General features: G+C 31.9%; 4 protein-coding genes across 4 annotated transcripts; all 4 read left to right on the top strand.

Moving 5' to 3' along the window:
• Positions 1-33: 33 nt before the first annotated feature.
• On the top strand, positions 34-3,885 carry LOC107364068 (uncharacterized). Its single transcript, XM_015931368.3, has 2 exons — positions 34-174; positions 334-3,885. The coding sequence occupies exon 2, from the start codon at positions 707-709 to the stop codon at positions 2,546-2,548; it is 1,842 nt and encodes a 613-aa protein (XP_015786854.2). The 5' UTR covers positions 34-174; positions 334-706; the 3' UTR covers positions 2,549-3,885.
• Positions 3,886-4,297: 412 nt separating this feature from the next.
• On the top strand, positions 4,298-4,816 carry Srp14 (signal recognition particle 14). The gene has a single exon (XM_015931092.2). It carries the CDS (start codon positions 4,363-4,365, stop codon positions 4,702-4,704), a length of 342 nt encoding a protein of 113 aa, XP_015786578.1. The 5' UTR covers positions 4,298-4,362; the 3' UTR covers positions 4,705-4,816.
• On the top strand, positions 4,298-6,120 carry LOC149093409 (uncharacterized). The gene is made up of 2 exons (XM_089269093.1): positions 4,298-4,952; positions 5,234-6,120. Exons 1-2 carry the CDS (start codon positions 4,890-4,892, stop codon positions 5,987-5,989), a joined length of 819 nt encoding a protein of 272 aa, XP_089125219.1. The 5' UTR covers positions 4,298-4,889; the 3' UTR covers positions 5,990-6,120.
• Positions 6,121-6,674: 554 nt separating this feature from the next.
• On the top strand, positions 6,675-23,884 carry LOC107364071 (uncharacterized). Its single transcript, XM_015931370.3, has 8 exons — positions 6,675-7,722; positions 9,440-9,788; positions 10,271-10,360; positions 17,903-18,011; positions 18,432-19,982; positions 21,138-22,135; positions 22,756-23,023; positions 23,301-23,884. The coding sequence occupies exons 1-7, from the start codon at positions 7,561-7,563 to the stop codon at positions 22,995-22,997; spliced, it is 3,501 nt and encodes a 1,166-aa protein (XP_015786856.1). The 5' UTR covers positions 6,675-7,560; the 3' UTR covers positions 22,998-23,023; positions 23,301-23,884.
• Positions 23,885-24,159: the final 275 nt, after the last annotated feature.

Raw genomic sequence — 24,159 nt, forward strand, 5'->3', positions numbered from 1 at the left:
CAACAGGGAATTCAATTGTTTTACATTAACATTTACCGTCAACCAGGACAGTAATCATCATCATCTTACCATTTATTGTTTATGTTTTCTTGTTCATCATCTTTCTTTATTATCATCATCATCGACTCACTCTTAATTTGTTTCCACTCACTTTCCAAGTTTCTCACAGACAAAGTGTGTATATTTAATTTTATTTTTTTTCAATGTTTCAACAATTTAGTCAATAGTTCGAGATGATCTGAAACATCATTAAAATATTTCATGTTTTTGTTCAAGTTTCAACTTTTTTTAGTTTATGATTAATTTTTGTCTTGATTATTTTCATCTTTACAGTTAACAATAAACTGGCCACTATCCAAGTTAATCAACTGGCGCAATAAATAATATTGACTTTTGGCTGATCCTGTTGAATGGCTCATATTTGAAGGAATGAACATTGGAAATATTTACAATAGTTTAATATTTTGCTGATTTTTTTCGTTTCTTCTGGTCATCTGTAACTTGGCAATTACTTGATCAACCAACTGATTTGATAGCAATTTAAATTTACACAACGGCGTCAACAACGGTTCCACCATTAATCACGTCAACGACGTCAACAGAAAGGGAAAAGGTTACGAGGATAAAGTACGGATAGGACAAGGAGAGACGGTCAATTGAATCAACTGTTGCTGGAAATAATCACTTTTATTTTTGAACAATCAAAATGATAATGGATTTGATCCATAAGCAATTTAATGCTGATGTAATTGATTATGGTGTTGGTAACACGTTTGGTACCAACATAGTCAATATAATTGGTAACAGTATAAACGGTGATTCGGTTAATCAAGGCACTCAGGTTATTACACCTAACAATGGTTCTGGCAATTTAACTGAACATGCTAATGGTGCAACCAATTTGGACATTACTTTGGATGAAATATTTTTACAATCTTATTACAATGAACCATTCTTTGATGATCTGGATAAAGAACCTGCTCTTTCTAGATTTGAATTAGCAGGCTATTCTTGTGAAGATCCATTGGCTGCTTCATCATCATCGTTGACTTCCTCATCACCCTCATCATCCTATTCTGATTGTCATTCACCTATAAATGGAACCATGGCTAATTATTATGGTGATGAGGATTTTAATGCTGGAACCGGTGACTATTTGGTTCTCGACGATGACCGTGATCTTGTTGTTCTTGGTGTCGGTTTGGAAAACCTTTCCCGAGCATTTGGCCGAGGTGGTGATCATTTGTATCACAATGGTAATGAAATTGATTGTTCCGGTATCAATGCAGCTAATGTTAATCAACATCACCATGTCCACCACCTTGATAATGGTAATTTGTACAACCATGTTTACAATAACAATGGTCAAGGATCACCCGAATGTGCAAATTATACTTTGATTGGTGGTTACAATAATAGTACAGCCAATCATAATCAAAATCATACCCATTTAAATGGCAACTCTAACCAGTTATCACACTCAATTTATCCATCGACAGTAATCAATGGAAATATCAATTATGCTGTTCCGGGTAATGTTAATGAATCCTCTTTACAAGCAACATATCAAGAACAGTCTAACATTCCAGTAATTAATAAAAGACAGCTAATTAATGGTCGTACTGGCATTCGAGCTGGACCGAGTGTTATAAACTCTCCATTACCACCAGTATCCACTATTATGTACCACAGCAACAATCATGTTAATAACAATGGTAACATTCCGGGACGAACTCATGCGCCCATTAAGCCCTTGGAGTCAACAATAATCATGTCCACAAGCAAAGGATCTCAGCCTATTCTAGCTGCTCCTTCAGTTAACAAGAGAGGCCAAGGGCGTCGAGGTCGGGCTTCAAACTCAGTCTCTTCATTCTATTCATCATCACCCTCTTCTTCACCTTCTTCAATTTCATCTTCAAGTCCTCCATCCTCAGCACCCTCTTCATCACCATCCAATCATGCAACTTCCTCAGGTGCAGCAACAGGCACATCTGATGAAAAAATTTACGTTTGTACGTATGAAGGTTGCGATAAAAGATACTCAAAATCGTCTCATTTGAAAACGCATCATCGTCGTCACACCGGAGAGAAACCGTTTGTCTGTAAATGGCCAAAATGTAATTGGAAGTTTAGCCGATCAGATGAGCTTTCACGCCATGCAAGGTCACATACAGGCCATAAACCATACTCTTGTGCCATATGCAGTAGACGCTTTTCACGATCCGATCACTTGACAAAACACTTGAAAACACACTGGAAAGATTTTCCTGAAGAGGTCAGTCGCTATCAAATGATTCCTCAGAGGAAAGGTCGATGTGGACGTCGACCTGCAAATGCGGCAAATAACCCAAACAACCCTGAAAATGTTGTTATTGATAGCAATACTAAAAATTTGAACGATGTCAACATTAATAATGAAGCCCGAAATATGGACACTAAAGTCAATAATAATGTATCAGTTGTTGTTGGACCAATGATGGTTGGAGAAACGGTGAACATAAAAATGGAGACAAATTGTTCAACAAGCAACGATTCAAAATTATGTTGACAAGTATCAGGACAAGGATACAATCAACAAGAAAGATCAACAACTATCAACTGATTAAAATCAGTAAATCAAGTTGAAAGCAAAAATTACAAACTCAATATGCCAATTGAGTTTTAAAAAATGTACATCAAAATGTCTTTGATTAACTGTTTTTACTTGCCTTAGCAATTGCCATTACACTCTTTTTTTACTCATTATTTCTAGATTCTAGTTAACATGTTTTTCACTTGTCCATTTTTCGTGTCCATTTTGTTTTAATTGCTTGTTAAACTTCATTCTAATTAGTTTTAAACTTGCTAGGCTTTTACCTAGTATACAGTTTAATCCAGAAGTAGGATCAAAACTCAATCCGGATCAATTTGATAATTTAATTTCATGTTTTCCTGATAAAAACTGACTCGAAATGGAAAACATTTTCACTGATTAATCATCAACCCATTGAAAACAATGTTCAAATCATTCCGTCCCTTTACAGTATGTTAATTTGGTTTACTCGTCCAATTTGGCAATAAGACAATATGATTAACAGAACTGGTTAATGAAACAAAAACGTTAACTGGTTTCTTTGTCTTTATATGACTTGATTATCACCTTTTTACCCATTGATCGTCATTTTTTATTTGTATTGATTTGATACAACAGAAACAAAGTATCATTATCATGATTATTCACTTATTTTGATATACATTTTCATTATATTTTTGTTTTTACAGTTTACCTTTTTCTGTGTTAATCTGTCTCCATCTTATCAAACTATCTGATATTTTTTTAAACATGGAAATGTGAATATTCAATTGTTTCAATCAACATTTTGAATGATTTGAGAAATTTGGAGCAACTAATAAACACCAGCAGTCTCAAGGTTCATCGATTAAACATAATCATTTCACTGTCCATGATAATTTGCTCATTAGTGATATTAATCACCTTTCTATTTAATCTCATCTATTCACTAAATTGCTCTTTAATTTCCCGTTCAAACATTCAAGTTTCATGTTGATTTTTACATGATTAACTCATTTTTCCCTTCAAATGTGAAACCATTTTCATTTCACTCAAAATTGTTTTTCTATCTTTTTTAACTGCTAATATTACTCCATGTTAAGCTTGTATTGTATCTAAACTGTATTTAAGTATTCAATACTTTACCTTTTTCCAATCAACAAACTCAAGGAATTACAATTTAGCAGCCAACTGATTGTCAAGTTTACCATTGCACAGTAAAACTATCACATCATCACTTTTAACCGCAATATTTGGGTATACCTTTTGAACAAAAAGCTTTGGCTTTATTTTATTTTTTTTTGCTGAATAAATTGTCACATGTCAAATTTAAATGATGTTTACATATATTGTTGAATTTATCGTTGGGATTTATGTACAAAATCACCATCAAAACGTTGATTGTATGAGATGAAGTTCATCTTGAGCTTAACATTTGTAGCTTACCATTTTGAGATTAGCGCCATTTTCAACAGATGGAGGTTTACGTGGATCAGTTTTGTCAACAATTACTAGCATTCAATCGATGAAACATTCACAGAATTAATGTTAACTAAGATTATGGTCAACAGTTTTGGTTAAATAATTGAACAGAAAGAAATAAATCTTCAGAAATTAAATCTACAATTGATTTGTTTACTAAATAAACTTGATTCAGTCTGAGATCAAAGTATATAGATCTGATATTTTTACGTGAATATTAGTCCGGGACTAGATATTTTGTGTATGTTGCCACATTTTTAAATGAAAGTGAATTATTAGTTTTTATTTTGTTTTGTTAATTCGTTTTATTGACCTAACTTGATTCCAGAATGACCATTCTAGATAATGAACCTTTCCTCAGTGAATTATGTAACATGTTCAATCGTAATCGTAGCAATGGGAATACAATTTACATTACAATGAAAAGATATACAGGAACCAATAAGCCTACACCGAGAAATGTGAAACCTGAAAAAGATGATATTGGTGGATCAACGGCTGAAAAGAAGGATAAAGATGTTGACTATATGTGTCTACTGCGTGCTAAGATCGGTAAAAAAAAGATTAGTACAGTAATCCATCCAAAGGACATCAATAAATTCCAATTAGCATATTCTAATCTTTTGAAAGGTAATCTGTATGGGTTATCCAAGAAGAAGGAAAATGTCTAGGCTGTATAAGTTAACTTAAGATATTGTAAGTGAAAGCAAAAATGTTATTTGTACTCAATAATTTCTATTTTCAACATAAATATTCTAATTAAACTATTTTATCTCGTTTAAATCAATTTATTTAATGATGATTCGGTCAACCTTTAAAATTGGACTGCTACTTGGAATTCAAATGGATAAAAACAATGTTAAACAATATAATGGATACATATTGGACATTAACCCAATCAATAAATAGTGACATTACAGTATGTATTATTGAAAGTGTAGTAAATGATTAAAGACGTGGGATACAAGTTAGTTTAACAATCAGAAGCGAACTTAATTGTTAAATAATCTCTAATAATGGTTTATTAGTAAATTGTAATTGTTTAACAATTCAATTTGATTCTCAATTGTTGTATTTATTCATTTTCCTTGTGTTCCGAGTTTCATACGCTTCGTTTTTATCATTTGCTAACCTTTGCTATCCTAATTAATCTTATTCAATCTAAATTAACGTGATTATCTTATTTATCCATATTTCCAGTTTGATTTAAAAATGTACTGTTCGGAACCAATCAATTTATCTATTGACCCTGCTCGTCGTAAACAGCTAATTGATGCTGAAATTGAAACTTTGAAGAAGGAGGAAACCAATCTGATTAATTGCCTGGCCGAAATTGATTCAATGTTGAAACAAATGGCAGCCGTTGATGAAGAACTCTCTGAAGAGAAAAAGAAAGAAACTGAATCAAAAGCTGAACAATTTCATCAATATCATCGTACCATTGTTGAAAAAATTAACCAATTGACAAGCCAAAAGGAAAGAATCGATGAACACCTTGCATTGACCACTCGCTTACGGGATGTTTTAAAAAGACAATTGAAGGAAACTGTAAAACGCCGGGATCAGTTGAAAGAAAATTGGACTATTCATTGTAATGAGATCGAGAAATTGAGTAAACAACTAAAGAAAGAGACCAAAAAATACCAAAAGGACCTTCTGACTCTCGAGGAAACATTTAAAAATGCTCGACTTGATGACCAGACATTGATTGAAAATTACAAAATGAAAGAAAAATTGATTGCAAAGGAATTAGAGGAACGAATGGTTATTCGTAAATCATTGGAACAAGCGAAATTGGCCGATGAAAAGGAAAAGGAAAACGAGGAAAAGGAGGAGGAGGAAGACGAAGAAGATGAGGAAGAAGAGGTTAATGAAGAAGAAGGTGAAAAGGTTGAAGAAAGCGAGAAGGGTGAAGAGGGTGAAAAAGTAGAAGAAGATGGAACTAATGATGAATAATTTTGATTTGATAACATTTTGATTTATAATTATATCCAATTAAACAATAAACATTTATTCTCTATTAGCATTTTACCATGTCTTGTACTCAAAGATTCATGTATCGTCAAAATAACAGATAATAACATTTACTTGCTTGGTGTTGAGTTTATTTCAATTTTCGGTTGTGGTCAATCTTAATCCTGGTAAACTTATCGTCCAACATCATGTATTTTAAATAAGAACGATAATCAGAAGGTGAAATCTAATTAATACGAGAAACCTTGCCTTTAACAAGAGGTGTTCCCCGATGGTCATAAAATACTCTCCTTGATTATTGAAATTTTTACAGAATCAACTCGAACGGATTTAACGTTAACAAAAATTAAATAGCTTTTGATGGCGGTGATTTTTATACACCTTTCAGACCAAGGTTTAGGTTGTCCTTGTTTCATTCTGGTTCGTTGTATTTTCCTCCTACTTTAGAAGCGCTTCTTCCAAATTCAAGTTTTCCAACCTCTTCCAATGTCAACACAATCAAGTCAATCAAAAAATTGAAAACAGCGCTTCAAATGTAACCGAGATTCCAAGTGAGTCTGAGTGAAGGATGAAAATCATTTTACTCTGAAAGTTGAACCAAGTATTTTTTATCTCTTTCTATCTCTTTCTTTTTCTCTCTTTTCTCTTATTCTTATTCTTATTCTTCTCTTTCTCTTTTTTGATATTTTTCTGTAATCTATTAACTAACCATGTTCATTTAGTGTATTTAGTACAATATAAATTAATTGTTGAGCTACCATGAGAGTTAATCATCTAATCATATGAACAGTATCGGCCTCCATCAACATTATCTTTGTTTTCCCTCTATTTTACTGTTCTACCTAGATTAATACTCATCCTCATTTCTAACTGTGTTTTCTGATTGTTTACGCTTCTCTTTTTCTCGTTCCCTATCTCTCTCCCTACCCTCTTCATCTGTCTCTCTCTGTGTATTCCAATCATCTTTCGTTTTCCTCTTACTTTCACCCTGTCTGTTTCTCTGGATAAGCTTGAATTATAATTCTCCATTCCGTCTTTTTTTCTCTCTCTCTCTCTCTCTTTCTCCCTTTCTCTCCCATTTTGATCATTCGTGTTAACCTCCTAGTTAAATCATTTGTTATTAGTGCAATACAGTTAACCTTGTACCTTGATCACCTCAGTCCCTTTTTGCATATTTTGTCAATAATATCTTTTTGTATACATTTCTCTTGTTGAGCATTAAAAATTCTGGTCAATTGTTCTTATCCACTTGCCGTTGCCTTTCTGGTTTACTGCAACTCCTTTACTCTCCTGGTTTCTCTCTCTCCTTCTCTTCGTCAAACTCTACCTCTTTATTTCTTGTTTCATATAAATTCTTGATTTAAGTGAATCAATTTTATACACTTATATACATATAAATATATATATATATATAAATCAAAAATATATATTGTGCTGTTATACCTTCTGTTATATTGAATGCTACATTTAACCAAAGTAAAGGAGATACCAACATTTATCCAATATTAATCCAATATTTGGACCTACCATTTCTGGTTTCACATCACTATTGAATGGGAGACAACGATCTTTCCGATAAAATGAGGGACATTAATTTAACGGGATGCGAAACAGTTACACCAGTGAAATGTGGTTACTACGATGTTGTACAGACTATTGGAAAGGGTAATTTTGCTGTTGTTAAATTGGCAAAACACAGTGTCACCAATAACAGGGTAAACTTGATTTCTTTCTTCACCTAACCTAATCTAACCTAACCTGACCTATTCCTCACTCTAAACAAATATGAACCACCATTTAACCGTTGTTAGTATCTTATCTATCCTTTATCTTACCGTTCAACTTTCTCAGAATGATACCTTCAAGTGTGCTAACAAAAATGATTCTTCATCAATAATGAGAAATAAATTGAAACCAACGACTCAATTGCTGTGACTACAACAGCAAATATTTAGCTGCAGTTAATATCTGTTTTATGACAAAATTGATATTGTTCAAATAGATTGAAGTTCATTGTTCTCTATAACCCTTCCATCCTTTTACCAGACTCTCACATGTTAAATATCATAACCAAGGTTGATAATATCTATTTGTCTGAGTTAGTTGACTGGGTTAGGTACCTTTGGGTACCTTTTCTGTATGATGAGCACCTTGATCAGTAATGAAACTTACGAGGGACACGTCTCAGGTGTCTCAATAATTTCGGGTCGAGACCATATACATTCGATAGATTAAAACTCTGTAAGATGTCATTTTCACCATAATTTTTTCTGCTCTATCGAATGTATATGGTCTCGATCCGAAATTATTGAGACACCTGAGACGTGTCCCTCGTTAGATCAACGAGATTAGTCATATCATTTTGACTAAATTACAACATCAAGTAACCTTTTCATTTCAGTCATTAATTCACTTAATTTTTCACTTTTTAATTTCCAATTGCTCCTTATATAATCTCATTTCATCTTGTCACCAATTAATTATAAATTAATGTTTAATTTGAATCTTTGATTTCTCAACTTGCACTTAAATTGTAAGGTTTGTCTTTGCCAAATCCTAAGAAACAAGAAAACTCACAAATACTACAAATTGAATTGATAGCAATAAATTATTGAGAGTTATTGTTATATTTGCAAGTTATAATTTTTAATAGTCAACAATAATCATATTTTTGTTGGTTGATTCTCTCTGCAACTTTGATTGTTCATTGTACTTGAAAAAAAAGCAAAACAAAAATTAATAATATTGTCTCTCCAAATTGGCTAGATTTTATCTGTAGCTAGTCATTGAAACTAATCTTAAGCATGATGAAAAATCTTAATGATATCCTGATCCTTTCTATCATCATCTCTATTTCACGGCATCATCACTATCTATTACTTTACCTTCCTGACAATCAATTAAAGTGATTGGAATAAAAATTGAAGAATCAAGTCTATGATCAAGTTGATTTCAGGCAAAAATCCTAGCAATGTATTAAACTATACCAGTAAGTATCATCAATAAAGGTTGCTTGAAGAAGATTAGTAAGATCAGATTAGTAAGAGCATGATGATGATGACGATGATGATGATGATCAAGGAAGGAAAGATAACCATGAAAAGATAGAGTAAGATTGACATAAGAAGGACCTTGCTGTGCAGATCTTTTGTTTTGTTAATCAATTAATCTTGAGTCGAATGTGTTGATTGTAATTGCGAATTCAGATAGAATTAAAGAAACAAAGCAAAAAAGAACATCTTTATCAATAGTTACACCATGATGATCAGAAAAAAACAAATCATTCCAATCTCGTCTCGTCTTGAATTTTTTTTGCGAAATTTTCCTTCCTCTTTTCCTTATCTCCATCTCTTAATTTACACTTGAGTTGTACACTCATTAACACAAGACAAACAATACTAATTGTGAATTTTTTTTCTTCATCTGTTTCAGGTTGCTATCAAAATAATTGATAAAACATGCCTTGATGCATCCAATTTAAAGAAAATTTGGAGAGAAATTGAAATAATGAAACGAATTGGTAAACATGATAACATCTTACGTTTATACCAAGTTATGCAAACCGATAAATACCTAATGCTGGTCACTGAATGGTGTCCTGGTGGAGAAATATTTGACCATCTAGTAGCCAATGGAAGAATGTCTGAACCTCAAGCTCGTGGATATTTCCTTCAAATCATTGGAGCAATTGAATATTTGCATAATAATGGGGTTGTTCATAGAGACTTAAAAGCTGAAAATTTATTGTTAACACATGATTTAAAGACAGTTAAAATAGCAGGTAATTTTTTGGAAAAGCTGACAAAAGCAACTTAAACAGTCGCAGAGATACACTTTACAGACCCAGGAAGCCATGAGTAAACCTTGACCAACCATCGGAGACTCATTAACCGGCTACATTATGCTCACCAGACTGTAATATTTTATTCAGTTTTACAGATGAGACTAAACTTGAAGGTTAAAAGCAATGAGGATGATGAGAGGCAAAAAAATTTGTAAAGGAAAAACGTTGAACCAGCAAAATCAAAAGACAAAACCATTGATTATGTTGAATGTTCACAATTTCAATTATCAGTGTATTTACAAATAGCTTCCTCTTTGAGTAGATTAGATTAATTTCAAGATTGATTAATTGTATTCTGTTAAGGTCAACCCGTTGTTTAAGTGTGTCTCTTTGCGATTTGTTATCTAGACAATTATTGTGAATTGGCAATTTGTTTCATCATTTTATTAATTATTTTTTCTTTTTCTTTTTTTTGTCAGATTTTGGTTTCAGCAACTATTTCAAACCAGAAAGTCTTCTAACAACATGGTGTGGTTCACCTCCTTATGCTGCGCCTGAACTGTTTGAAGGTAAACCATTTTCAATTGTGAATCAACAAATGATTTTACCAAGATAATTATCGACGTAAATAAGTTTTAAAGCAAGATCAAAGGTCTACTTTATGTACGTCATGATGAAGAGGATCATTATGAACATGGTCGTCATTACGATCGCACGGTACAACCGGTTGAATGAAAGCATGCAATGAGGAAAGGAATGTTTACTTACCATTTAAGTAAACATTTAATTTCATTCTTCTGTCTCATGCCTTTACCCTGTTTCACCGAGCACTAAGCCTAGCAAAATTACTCGCCTTGTTATCAACTTGTAATTTCTCGTATTTGGTTGCATTGTTCTTGGATGATTACTCAGTAACTGTGAGTCTCTGCAAGCAAAAAATGTGTTGAAATAATAATAAGTGCACAGATTGACTTTGGTTAAACTGTTAATGTTACATTCAAAGTCAAACTGTAATCAAACAACAAACATGAAATTGAATCGATATAGAATCAATATGATTTATGATGAAGGTCATTTACAAAAGATTTTATCATCGTATTCAGGAAAAAGTGAGAAAGCAAAGAATCTCTCAATTGAATGAATCAGTACAAAATGAATTACCTTTCAATTTCTCAACTCATTATTTCCAATTAAACTGGACTTAATTCAAGTTGAATGAAACATAAAAACAGAGAGTTGATTCGTTGAACAATTTACTCATATTATCCATATAAATATTCCCAATTAAGGAATACACGAAAATGTAAATCCATCATTGATACAGGCAGCAACTCAATTTTTTGTGTTGATCTTTTTCAAGGTTTATTTTGCCTTAAAAGCCTTGAGTTTATGAGGCTCTTTGTGATTATTTTGCTTCTATTGCCTCTAATACTCTACCTTATATTTCCTCCATTAACTTTAAAAAAACAATCAGCTAATTGTAAATCATCTCACAACTGATATCAAAAGAGATTTGTCAGTGATTCATTTGAAAAAATAGCAATCAAGTTGTTGAAATGATTCAACTTATCCGATCAATTGAAACTCAAATTATCGACTAATTTGACAAGAAAAAATTACCAACCAAAGTATCAAAAAAATATATTAATGATTATATTAATTTATATCAATCAGTTTTGTGAGTTTAACAAAAAAAATCAGGTTTCAAGTTCATCAGTTGTAACGGTTTTGTGTTATCATTATACATTTGCCATTGAACTATCTTCAAGAACAGCATGATTACTGGCCAGCCTCAGGGATTATTTCAATCTTACCCTATTTTCAATGGTTACAACCTTTTTCAGTTTACTTTCTCATGATAGTTTCACTATAAAAATGATTAGCTATTGATGTCACATTGTATTATTACCTTTCTAGGTCAGCCAATAATCATATTCATCCAGATTAATTAGATGAATTGACATTTGTCTTTTTGTTATTAATTTCAACAAAAAAAAGTCTAAACCTTTTGAACCTGTTGAGTTTTCTGAGTGTTTTGTTTCAACTGAAAATTGTTTTGTAAAAACGTCAACGTTTGAAACAATGAACTAAAAACTGATCATTGTATCTTCAATGATTAACAAGCTTGTCAAATTACCCAGTTATAACTGTTGACCGCAAGATGACAAATTGTCAACCAATTATCATTATTTATGGTTACAATTTCAATGTTTTCATTGTTGTCTTCATCCTTTTCAATTTACTTGCATCTCAGGTTGCTGTGTTAATTAAAGCTTACATTTCTTGAACCCAATGTTTACCAGTTTTTCAAAAACCCATTTTGTGTCCTTCACTGAGTTTACTTTCTGGTCTCAAGAAGACTTGTTTATCATGATTATTGTTGTTTCTGGTTGCAACAATGACAATAACTTGAACAACAATCATTGGAATAACCTATTGATTGAAATATCAACAAAAATGAATTATCTGTCAAAATTGTTAACCATTAGCAATTCAAATAGTAAACCAATGTTAACCAGAGAGCTTGACTTAACATGAATATTTTTCAGCAAAAGTGAAACTTTCATTTGAATTTACCTCAATTTTCAAGTTAAGGTTGAAGATGGTAAGCGGGTTGAAATGTTGCCTAAGTAAACTTTACCATGAAAAGTCCGTCATTTTTGTTTCAGTTTCAATTCTTGAATTTGCATAGCAACCAACTTATGAAACATGATGAAATAGATGATAAAAAAGGTCAAGTCTTTTACCTTGTTTAACCCTTTTCTTTGAACCAATTCATCCTCTTTATCTTCATCATTCTCTCACATTTATCCTCTTTCCATTCAACAGGATTCAATATGCTGGTGACGTAAATTAGATCAACCTGCATGATTATCATGATAACTTGACTAACGTCATTTCACCATTGATACATTTGAATATATTTTCAAGATTGAACAAAAATTTACTCTCTATGCTCTAGTCACGATGAACACTTTGATCATGATGAATCTCCTTCTTTTTCATTTTAATTCAATTTATCGGGCCTTTTTTTCAGCGTCACTACAATTTTCAATTCACGCATCACATTGAATTTCATTCATTTTCACCCTCCAATTTTGTCTCTTGTTAATCAAAATCATTTATCTCTCATGATGCTTGCATGGTAAGATGAAGATGCCTTGATAGATTCTGATGTTTTCACGATGTACATTGATCAGCAAACTCACTTGAAATGACGTTAAACCCTCTGAAGGATAATGTATCTCACAATCATCAACTTATTGACAAAAGATATTCAGTTTCTTTCATCTTCTTCCTACTCTCTCTCACCCTCTATCTCTATTCATCTTCATGTTATCATTACTATTTTACTGATTCTCTCTCAATCCAAATTATTCAATTTATCACAAGCATTTCTTCATTTTTGTTTATCATGAAAATCATCCACTAATCATACTCGTTATTTCACCAAGATACTTACCTATTGGTTTCCTTTCCCACTTTCATTAACATGATATCTTATTGAGATTGGTTAGACATTCATTGAACTAGAAGGATTGATTTGACCTTTAAGTTTACTTCATTATGCTTGGCAACATAATCATCATTCATGTTGAAAAATTTTCACCACTTTTTTGCATTCTATTTGGTCTTAGCTTGAGGAAATTAATGGGAATTGCTTCGATTCCAAGATTGTCCATTAGCCAATTTCATGTTCATCTTTTTTCCATCTTGGTCTCTTCTCGAGCCACGTAAACATGCGTTTTCAGGTTTTCATGATTTGTTTTCACTTTACATCTGATTCTGTGCGCATCTCCGGAATAATTTTTGGGTTACATTCAAGGACTCAGTTATTCAAGAGACAATCAAATTTTAGATGATGATGAAGATGATAAAAATGACAAGTGGAAAGGGACAAGTCGAGCAAATTGTCGAGATAATTTTCTGGTGAAAATGTTTCCATTTTATTTAGATTAATATTCATTCTTATTGCTATTGACACCATTGATAATCTGTTTTTATTGGTAACTTTACAATGAAGATAATCTTCTAATAATTGTATTGATGCCAACTAACATGACGATCAAGATGAAAAATGATGATAATGATGATAAAAGTAAGGAAATGTTGGGTTTAGCAAAAAAAAGTAAACCGCAAAATTCAGGCTCTATTGATTATTTTTTCATGCATCTATCATGTTCAATATCTCAATTGAATTGGATCCAAGATCCAAGATGAAAAGTCCATCTGATTGATGGTTAACTTACTCTCATCATCATCTTCATTTGATCATCTTGATAATACTCTTAAATCTTATACTTTGTTTACATTTTTATACTCAAATTGATGTGTGAAATGATTAAAGAGGATCATCTTATAAGCTAAACTAGTATTTAAATTTAAACTGTTTACCAAAAATCAAGGTTCGCGGTCCACCTGATTATGAATCACTCATTTGTACTTGAAAATTGTTTTTCAGTATTTTCACAATTAACTTCAACATTAATCACGCTCATTACAATCTCTTCCCACAAGAGTTTTGTAATTTCATTTCAATTCATTTCACCCTTTTGTCAATTCATTTTACCTGTCGACTATCAACTAATTGACTTACTGAATCAAACAAGTTTAACTTATTGAAGGAGACAGTCCAATATCAAACTATACAAAGCACCATTTATTGTTAGTTTAACACAAAATTGCTTACAATTCAAATAACAAGTACAGCAAACGAAGTACCTAGAACGATAAAAGATATTTGTTATTGAGTGACAAAACGTTGCTTGACCTGAGTTCAATTGTAATGCATTTTTCTTTAGCGATTGACCTTAGTTTTGCAACCTTTAAATAATGATTATTGATGGTTTGTTTATCATTTTGATCGTGTTTACTCTGTTAAACCATGTAAACCATATGAAACAATTTACTTTTGATTCGTTGTTCTCATGCCGGAAAGCATAAACACACAAATTAAACATTGTTTTGTTGCCGGTAACTGTTGAACACAAAACAGTAATTATCTTCGGAAGCGAGTAAACAACGGTTTAAAGCTTGCTGTTAATCAGTATTTAATGTTTTAATCGTTTATTTTTACAACTCAGAACTTACGAGAAAACAAAACCTAATTCATTCATCATAAGTGAAAACCAAAATGAGTAATCAGTAAAATGAATCCTCTTAATGTGTTAATGATTCATGAATCCAATCAAATTTCAAAGTCTACAATAGTAACTACATAAATAAGGTTATGGTTGTTCATCGTTTCTGTCTTGTAGCCATCAAAATGAATTATCGAAGTAACAACTCCAATGAAAAATTCGTTTAACCCTACAAACAATTTAAACATTAGAAAACGAATTGATTATAAATCAGAACTTTCAAATCGTTTTCCCAGCTTCAAAAAAATCGAAAAACTATCAAGCGAAAAATGACAAGCATTTGAAAACTCAATATAAAGATCGTTTTTGGGGCAACCGTATCAGATGTAACGGGTTAACTATCTTCTTTACAAGCAATTATTGACGGCATTTACCTTGCTGAATATGGTTATCATTAGATCCAGATAAAATTGCGAGGTTTGACAGTACTAACCAATCTTGATTAATAACCCAAAAGATGGCAAAAATTTATATTGTTTACAGATATTTAAACGGCAGTAAGAATAGTTACAATGAATACAGAATTTTATTTTTATCCCAAGATTCTATTTTCTCACAATTATCTTTTTCCTTTTTAATTGTTACATAAGTTAAATGATTTTATTCATAGTTAACCATTTCAAAATTGAAAGGCAATGCAATTACTCTAGCCATTCATCCCATGATTAGTTTATTTTTACCCCTTTTTTGTTATTAATTCAGATTTGCTCTCAACCTTGACCAGTATAAATAAGTAAACAACTGAAAGCACCCAGAATCAACCATGAAAATTGCATTTCATAGGCACATTTCAACTTGCATTATCACATTCATTATGATTATTATTATTATAAAGCAATCATGCAACTTTGAAACCCATTTTGGTCCGAATAAGATTTAATGTGTTAACATTCAATTCCAGTGTCAATAACACTTAACATTATTGCTATAATTTTATTACATTTTTCCATGAAAGGAAAACCATGATTAGAGTTGAACTTTTTCATTTCTATTCTGTCCATTTCTCGACTATTTATGAGCACAAATTTGTTATCATTAGACAACTTTAATTGCCGTTTATTGCTATTAACTGACATTTCTAAATCTGATTAATCTTTGTTATTAATGTAAATCTCCTTAATCTCTTCACGTGAATTTGACGTTCAATTGATTTCACTCTTAATTGCATTATTTCAATCAATTTGCATCTCAATTTGCTCCGATTTATTAAATTGTTGATAATGATTGTCTCATTGTTTTCAAGTTCAATTACATTCACATAACAATTGCAACTTAAAAATCCTTTAATTGTTTCTTCACAAAAAAAGGTAAATTATAAAGTCTCACTTAACAGTTAATTGTCGATAATGATAATTACAAGCTTATTGATTCCAAATCGTTACCTTTCAGTTTCATTATTTAAACCCATTATTATGATTATCAGTTGATTGAAAATTTGTATTCAACTCTCACAGTTTAACAGCTATCGCATTCATTTATTAATGATGTTCTGAGGTTTAATTGTCTTTAATGATTAGTCGATTGAAAACAAAAGTTGTTTAAAATTCAAGGCTTTTTCAGATGAAAGCAATCTGTTGATTCAATAATTGGTGAAAAACAGTTTGAAAAGCTGTTTAATGATACAACACTTTTCATTATTGTTGCAACTAATTTTGGTCAAAAAAAAATCAATAATTAACAATTTAAATGTCTTACAAGTCTGAACTTAATCAACTGATGAAAGTCAATGTTGACCTTGCCTTTTATTGTAAATGTTTATTTGTTTTTATTGTTTCTCACGTCAAATTGATTAATTGATTAACTGATTGATTTTTTCATTTCATCAATCAATCAATCAACCAGATTAACTTGAATAAATTGTTGGTCTTGTAATTCAATATTTGAAAAAGAGTTAAAAAGGATTGGTAAAAGAGTGCAAAAATTGTGTAAATAAACAGTTTTACAATTAAACTAAACTGTTAACATTTTCACCTTGACTTTTTAATTACTGATTATGAGGTGATTACTGAATGGTTACATGGTTGGTTCATCATTATTCATGGTTTTCAGTGAAAAAAAAGTAACTAGAAAGGTTTGATTCTTAATAATATCAATGATTGGGATTCAATTGACAATTTTTTCCCACTAAACATTGGCAATAAGGAAAAGACAATTTTTATTGATATTACCAAAGACTATTAAATGATTATAACTGGGAAAGTAAATTTTAAAGTTGATCATTTTTATGATGATGATGATTGCAGGGTGACATTTGACATTTAAGGAATCGCTCGATTGTTAAGATATATTTATTGATCAGGTGTGTGTTGACCTTTTCATGTAATATTGAAAGTAAATCAGAGAGAAAAAAAGTTGAACAAAGTTCTGGTTTTCCCTTTTCCTTCAATCAATATTTTATCGGTAATCATTTGGGTTGATAAGTTGAACACCTTAACATTGATCTGTAACTAAATGGTGACACATTTTGATTCATGTAAAAATGATGAAATTTACAATTGAAAGATATTCTTTCACATTTAACGAAAATTATTCTATCGATTATATTTCTGTTTGAATGACGATTTATTCAGGGTTCAGTCAAGGATTTAGTCATCTTTTTCTCACAGTGTTTACTGTTTCTGAATTTCATCAATCTGCAGTAAATGTGATTCATTGGAAAATGTGAACAAGAAAAAAAGCAGATTTCCGTTCAGGAAATAAACACTGCACTTTGTTTAAAAATTGATTCAATTCTGACGTTGATGGTTAACGTTGAAGCTTCATGATTGCTGGGAAGAAATGGCAATAAATAATAATGAAAATTATCCAATAAATTTTTAAATGAATTGCTTCAACATTTTGCTCAATGAACAATATCAACTGAAAAGACCTTTGATTTTGCCTTTAATCTTCAAGATGTACAGTTGAACCTCTTAATTTTACTCCATATTTTGTGTAAATACTAATCATTTTTTTCCTCATTATTCTCAGGTCGTTTTTATAATGGTCCTAAAGCTGATATCTGGTCACTTGGTGTAGTCCTTTATGTTCTAGTCTGTGGTGCACTTCCCTTTGATGGACATACCTTACAAAGCTTAAGGTATTACTTTGAAAATTGAGGTTTCTTTTTCAATTGGCTGTAAATTTGTTTCATTTGGTAACGATTTGATTGACCAAAAAGAGTCAATTGTTACAATTAACTTTTGATCTTTTTAATGTTTGTATTGACATTTCAAAGGCAACTTGTAGTGATTTACCTTGCATTAATTTCCATTATCAACATAATATTTGAAATCCTACAAGAGTATCAATAGTGTTGAAGGTAAAACAATTGTACAATTGAATCAGTAAATTATCCAAATGAAGTAAATTGTATCCATTATGATGATAAGGTTGAATGATGTGATCCATGTTTCATTAATAATCAACATTTTGTTGTAATCTTTTCTTGCTCTTGTTTTGAAAAATACTTATCTCATTAAGCTAATTAGTCATTTTGTTTTCTGTATTATCCTTTCAGGTCTCGAGTTTTAGTGGGTAAATTTCGCATACCTTATTTCATGTCCAGAGAATGTGAAAATTTGATTCGTCACATGTTGATAGTTGAACCTGAGAAGCGATATTCAATGCAACAAATTAAAAACCATAAATGGATTAAACCTCATCTGCCACAACCACAACCACAACAACAACTAGCACCGTTTAACCACCGGTTAGATGCAGCAGCCAATTTAGGAGCAACTGATAGGGAAACGGTTCCACCAACCGAGTCAAATAGTCGTTCAACCAATATGAATAATAGAATGACCAACAGTCAAAGTTCACCCAATATAAGTCAATATGGGTTTTCATCGGGAGGTGCAAGCATATCTGGCCTTGCTAGTAATGGTTCTGGTGGAGGATCCAGCAGTAGTGGTGGCTTTTTTGGTGATGATGGTGATAATAGTCCAGATGATCTTGATTACAAAGTCGTTGAATGGATTGCCAATGAATTGGGAATTGATAATCAAGAAATCATTAATTCTGTGCGTAATTGTACGTATGACAATTATTATGCCATGTATCACATTTTAAGGGATCATTATGTTATGCATGGTTACACTTCACCATGCACTAGTGCACCACCGTCACCACCTTTACTTCCCATTGTGGCTGCTGGTCAACAAAGAAAATCATCAATCACTACTGGAATTGTTGAAAGGGATTCAACGCCAACCTCAACTCCTGTAACATCACCTAAAAACACTTATTTATCTGCCAATACCAATTCAGCTGCGAATACTCAACGACGACACACTTTTGGGCCTGATGGAACAGCTTCCTCAAGCAATACTTCACAAACCATGTTGACCCCGCCGTTACTCTTTTTAACACCACCAACAACCAACACTGGAACCGGTGCTTTCCCAACACACAATTTAACCATGGCACCTCCAAATTATCCTCTCAACAATATGGACCTACTTAAACCACCTCCAGTCCTATTGATGGTATCAAATAATATGGGTCGACGAGCCTCAGATGGTCAAGCTAATTACTCCAATATCAGTAATCAGCCTGGAAGCCTGCCACCTCCATCTGATAGTCCAGTTGATACAAATCAACAGCCAACTTCATGTGCCTCTACTAACAGGATAAGCCTGCAACAACACCAACAAGCAACAACCTTTTTCCCACCGAGTATGATATTTACCTCTCCAATGCAACTACAACCACAACAGCAGCAGCAACAACAACAACAATATTTATCAGGAGATCAAGGAGTTTGCAGTGCAAACTCAACTCCAAGCCCACCAACAGGATTTGGTAATACACCGCCGCTCATTTATGGCGATGCTCCAGCTTCCATTTCACCACCTTATTCGTTTTCACCCTCTCCGGTTCCTATGAATACTGGAGGCTATTCAGGTGGATTCATGTCTCCATCATCCAACTGTGAAACTCGTAATGATAAAAATCGCTCTTACCCTTTCTCAAGGCGTAAACGTCATTCCTTAACCGATAATCTTGACCTGGTTGTGCGCCAAAGACGATCCGGCATCTTAGCCATATCTATATCGACCTCTGAAAGGTGATTTTCTTGTTATCAACGCAATTGCTCATCTTATTTTTATTTCAATTCTTGCTGCTGTTAATTTTTATTTCAATTGTTTAATTTTTATCATCCCTATGATTATCATTTCATCCTTAATTATTATTATTGTTATTACCTGTTTTTTTCTTGTTACAATTTATCAATAGCTGGTCATTACTTTTTTTAATTTTAATCACCTATTTTGTTAATTTTACCCACTCTTATTAACCATTCTGTTTAACTTTTATTTTAATTTGAAATGATTTCATTTATTGACAATTGTTTTCTTTCTCATTTGGTTAACAATTTTTTCTTCTTGTGTGAATCACACATCAATATTAGCGATTAACAACTAATTTACTAAATTAACATACAATAATGCAACTAATTATTTTATATCAATTAATTGTCAGCTGTATCGATAAATTAAACTGAAGGTTTAATATCGATATTTATGTTTGGTCATACAATTGTTTTAACTAACCAATATCAGTTCAATGATTAATTTAGATTCAAACTCAGACCATGACCATGAATACACAGTATTTTACCCTTAAATATTCATTCAACCATTTTCATGTTGTTATTGAAACAATGAGTGGGAAACCCTTTTATTATATGTTAACAATTATTGAATCGATTGCTATTCATGATTGGGTAAAATCATGTAAATTAACCATTGTCTAACCAAACATAAAACCAGTTTTGTAATTATGAACAATCAGAGCTGTTAAAAGATTTGACCACATTCGTCTAAAATAACATTCATATAAACTATCAGTCCTTTTAGATTTAATTTTACATTAATGATTGAAACAATCTTTGAGAAAAAATTCAGAGTAAATTGAATATTCCAATACAATGCAAATCACCAGGAAACATTTCCTGGGAAAATTGAATAAGACTTTCCATACTCAATCTTAATTTTCAACTGTCATGTCAAATAGCCAAAGATTTGAATGTAAGTTAATCTTAAATCTTGAATCTAAATGGATTGTTGAATAAGGTAAATTAAAGGATTGGTTTCAGTCTTGTAAGTTGCACATTATTAATTGATACAAAGATTATACAGTTTTAGGTTTAAGTAATCAAATTATTGTGTTTTATTGAGTCTTGATTTCACATGATTAATTGATTCTTTTTTTATTTCAGATCTGGTCGACGTCGAGCCTCAGATGGAAGTGGGATTTCAAATCAACCCTCATCTTCACCACCATTAATTAGTAGCTCGTCAAACAACGGATCAACTTCATCTCACCCAATATCAATCCAATGCCTACAATCCGAGTTACGATCTTTATGCGTTTCATCACCACCTTCCCTGCAAACCTCACCAATCCACCAACCAAGCACATCACCGTCACCCAGTTTAACCGCTTCACCACCACCAATTGGTTTACAACAAAACATGTTGCACATGATTAGCGAGGAAAACATTAATTGTAGCTCTGGACAATTGAGAAACAACAATATCAATCTGAATATGGTTAACAACAGCAATTATAACTGCACCACCACCAACAATAATAATAACATGAATAACAATAATAACCTGATCAATACTAGCTATGGTAACAATAACAATTTCAATAATAACAACATTGATTACAATAGTGAAATCAGCAATAACAACAACAATAATGTTAATAACTCTGTTTGTAATAGCAATGTCAGTTCAACTGGTTATAGTTCATTTATAAATGATCATTCAGATTATCCGACTTCTTTGCCCGCTTCACCTTTACCTTTTCTTGGTCTAACCTTTACACCACCCCAGTCATTCCGTTGTTCACCGGTTAGCTCAGACAAGGAGCCCAATTCAGCGGCAAGCGTTGCTGCCGCGGCCGCTGCTGCTGCAGCTGCAGCTCTTAAATTTAATTTAAACAATATTAATGCGCCCAGTATCTCGGTTACCGATGAACTTGGCTTTTCTGCTCATTTTCCCATCATTCCACCTCCACAAGGATTTGCTCATCCAGGATCTTGTCCAATGGAACCCGAGATATGCCATTTATCACAGCCCAATCTTGACCAATCGCCTGATGATCCGGACTCTCATCATCATCCTCATCATCATCATTCCTCATCTGGATCAGCTTTCAATACAAAGATACAATCAACTCTTCCCAAGCTTCACAGATGGAAAGAGGGTAATTCAAGGCAGTCTTCATCTTTAGTCATCTAAACTCATCGCCATCAACACCATTATTTTCATCTACAAAGTTCATAATTTCCTTCTTTTCTACATTTTGTACTTTTCTTTCTCATTTCCCATCTTTATCTCGTTATGATACCTTCACTACCTTTTGCAATTTATAATTTTAAAACTTTTGTTCAATTATTTATCTTTATTGCCTGACCTTTTTTGTTTTGTTTTTGACTGATGATGTTTTTTTCAAATCATTTATCGACAGTTAATTATGTATTGACACCAATTTGTTTTCCTTTACAATTGTTTCTCATTTTGGTTTTTGTCAAAGATATTTCAAATATTGTTTCGTTCAATTTTGCCTAGCATCGCTTTGTTTCTATTTTGACATTTGTTTTGTTTCATTTTTCTCAATTTCATTTGTTGTAAAATGATTATTAATATTATTACCAAATTTATTGCTTTATTTTGTTTATCATTTCATTTTTTTTAACTTTTACGTCCATATGAATGCTATGGATACATTTGATCCTACTAATAATCTGATGATGGCAAGATTCTGGATGATTTTTTTCTGTAATTTCCATTCCGTTTTCTAATTGATGTCTATTTCAATTTTAGATCCAGATAAACACTCAAAACACTGTTCATATGTTCAATCGTCCCTCCTAAGGCAAACATATCCACCAACAATAATCCCATCTCCAACATATTTTACACAAAACCAGCAATACACTTCTTTACAAAATTTTAACCTCCAACAAGCCCAAGATGTTGATCAAGATATTTCAATTGACGATTTATTTGTAAACGTTTTTCATACCAAAGGGACAGAAGGGCTTCAAGCTTCAGAAAATAGTTAAAATTTTCATTAATCACTGTACAAAAGGTTGGTTAACCAATTTAACATTAATACAGAATCTAGAAAAAAACAAGAAAAAAACAAAGACTAACCGTTAGTATCAAGATTTGGATCCATTGATTGGATCTTAATCATTATCAAGATGCCTTGTTTGAAATCAGCTGATTCAATCATAATTCAATTTTTAATTTACATTTATTGATTTGTGAATCTTTTACTAATAACTTTGTTAATCTTTCTAGTTTAACTGTTTAATATTCATATTCCGTATTGCTAAAAATGATGTTTCTTACCTTTTCCATAGTTCCGTTTTACAATTTGGTGATACTTTAAATATGTTTTTGGATTTTTTAAACTCGCTGTTATTTCATCAACAAACCATCTCCATTACAGAGCATCAATTAAACAATCAACAAGCTACAACAAGGATAAATACTAGATTAAAGACTGGCTTCACCGTTAAATGTTTAAATTCAATTTAAGGAATCGTTAAATATCAGCTTCAACATACTCACCTAAACTTTTCTATTGCAATGTAATGAACCTGACAATATTAGACATTAGTTGATTGGAAACTTGGAAACAATTAAAGCAAATAATCAACCAGCTAAAGAAAGGAAAATTACAGAAGACAAAACCATTTAAAACTTGAAACTTGCTGTCATCAAGAAATTTTTATCACAATTGAATTGAGAAACAAAAAGAGACACAATCATCAGCATTACATTATTCATCTTGGATTTTCAATTATTAGTTTTTAATGTAAACACAGCCGCAATTAAACCAAAAAAATCAACTCAATTTTGTGTATCATTTACATTATCAAGTTTTTTGTTTTACTATTTCAACAATGAATAACAATAAAACAGAAGTTTTCTCACAATTGAATTAATCGGCTGAACCTTTGACTCGTGTTGGATAAAACCAGAGATAAATCAACCAAATGTCATCGATAAATATAAACACTTGATTGAATTTCACAAGAAATTTTTCCACACTCAAAATTACCCACAGCATTTGGCGGATAACATGTAGACGGAGAGTGAAAAAACTGTCTCTATCGTGATTCAGAGTTGAATATCTCCTGATGTGCTCTGAATATTACCGTGATTTTACTTCAAACATTTTTTGACAGGTTTTATATGTTATTTGAATTTAAGATT

This window comes from Tetranychus urticae, chromosome 3 (assembly GCF_039701765.1).
Source record: "Tetranychus urticae isolate SD_2017Ah chromosome 3, NJAU_TeUrti_SD_1.0, whole genome shotgun sequence".
Classification (NCBI taxonomy): Eukaryota; Metazoa; Arthropoda; class Arachnida; order Trombidiformes; family Tetranychidae; genus Tetranychus; species Tetranychus urticae.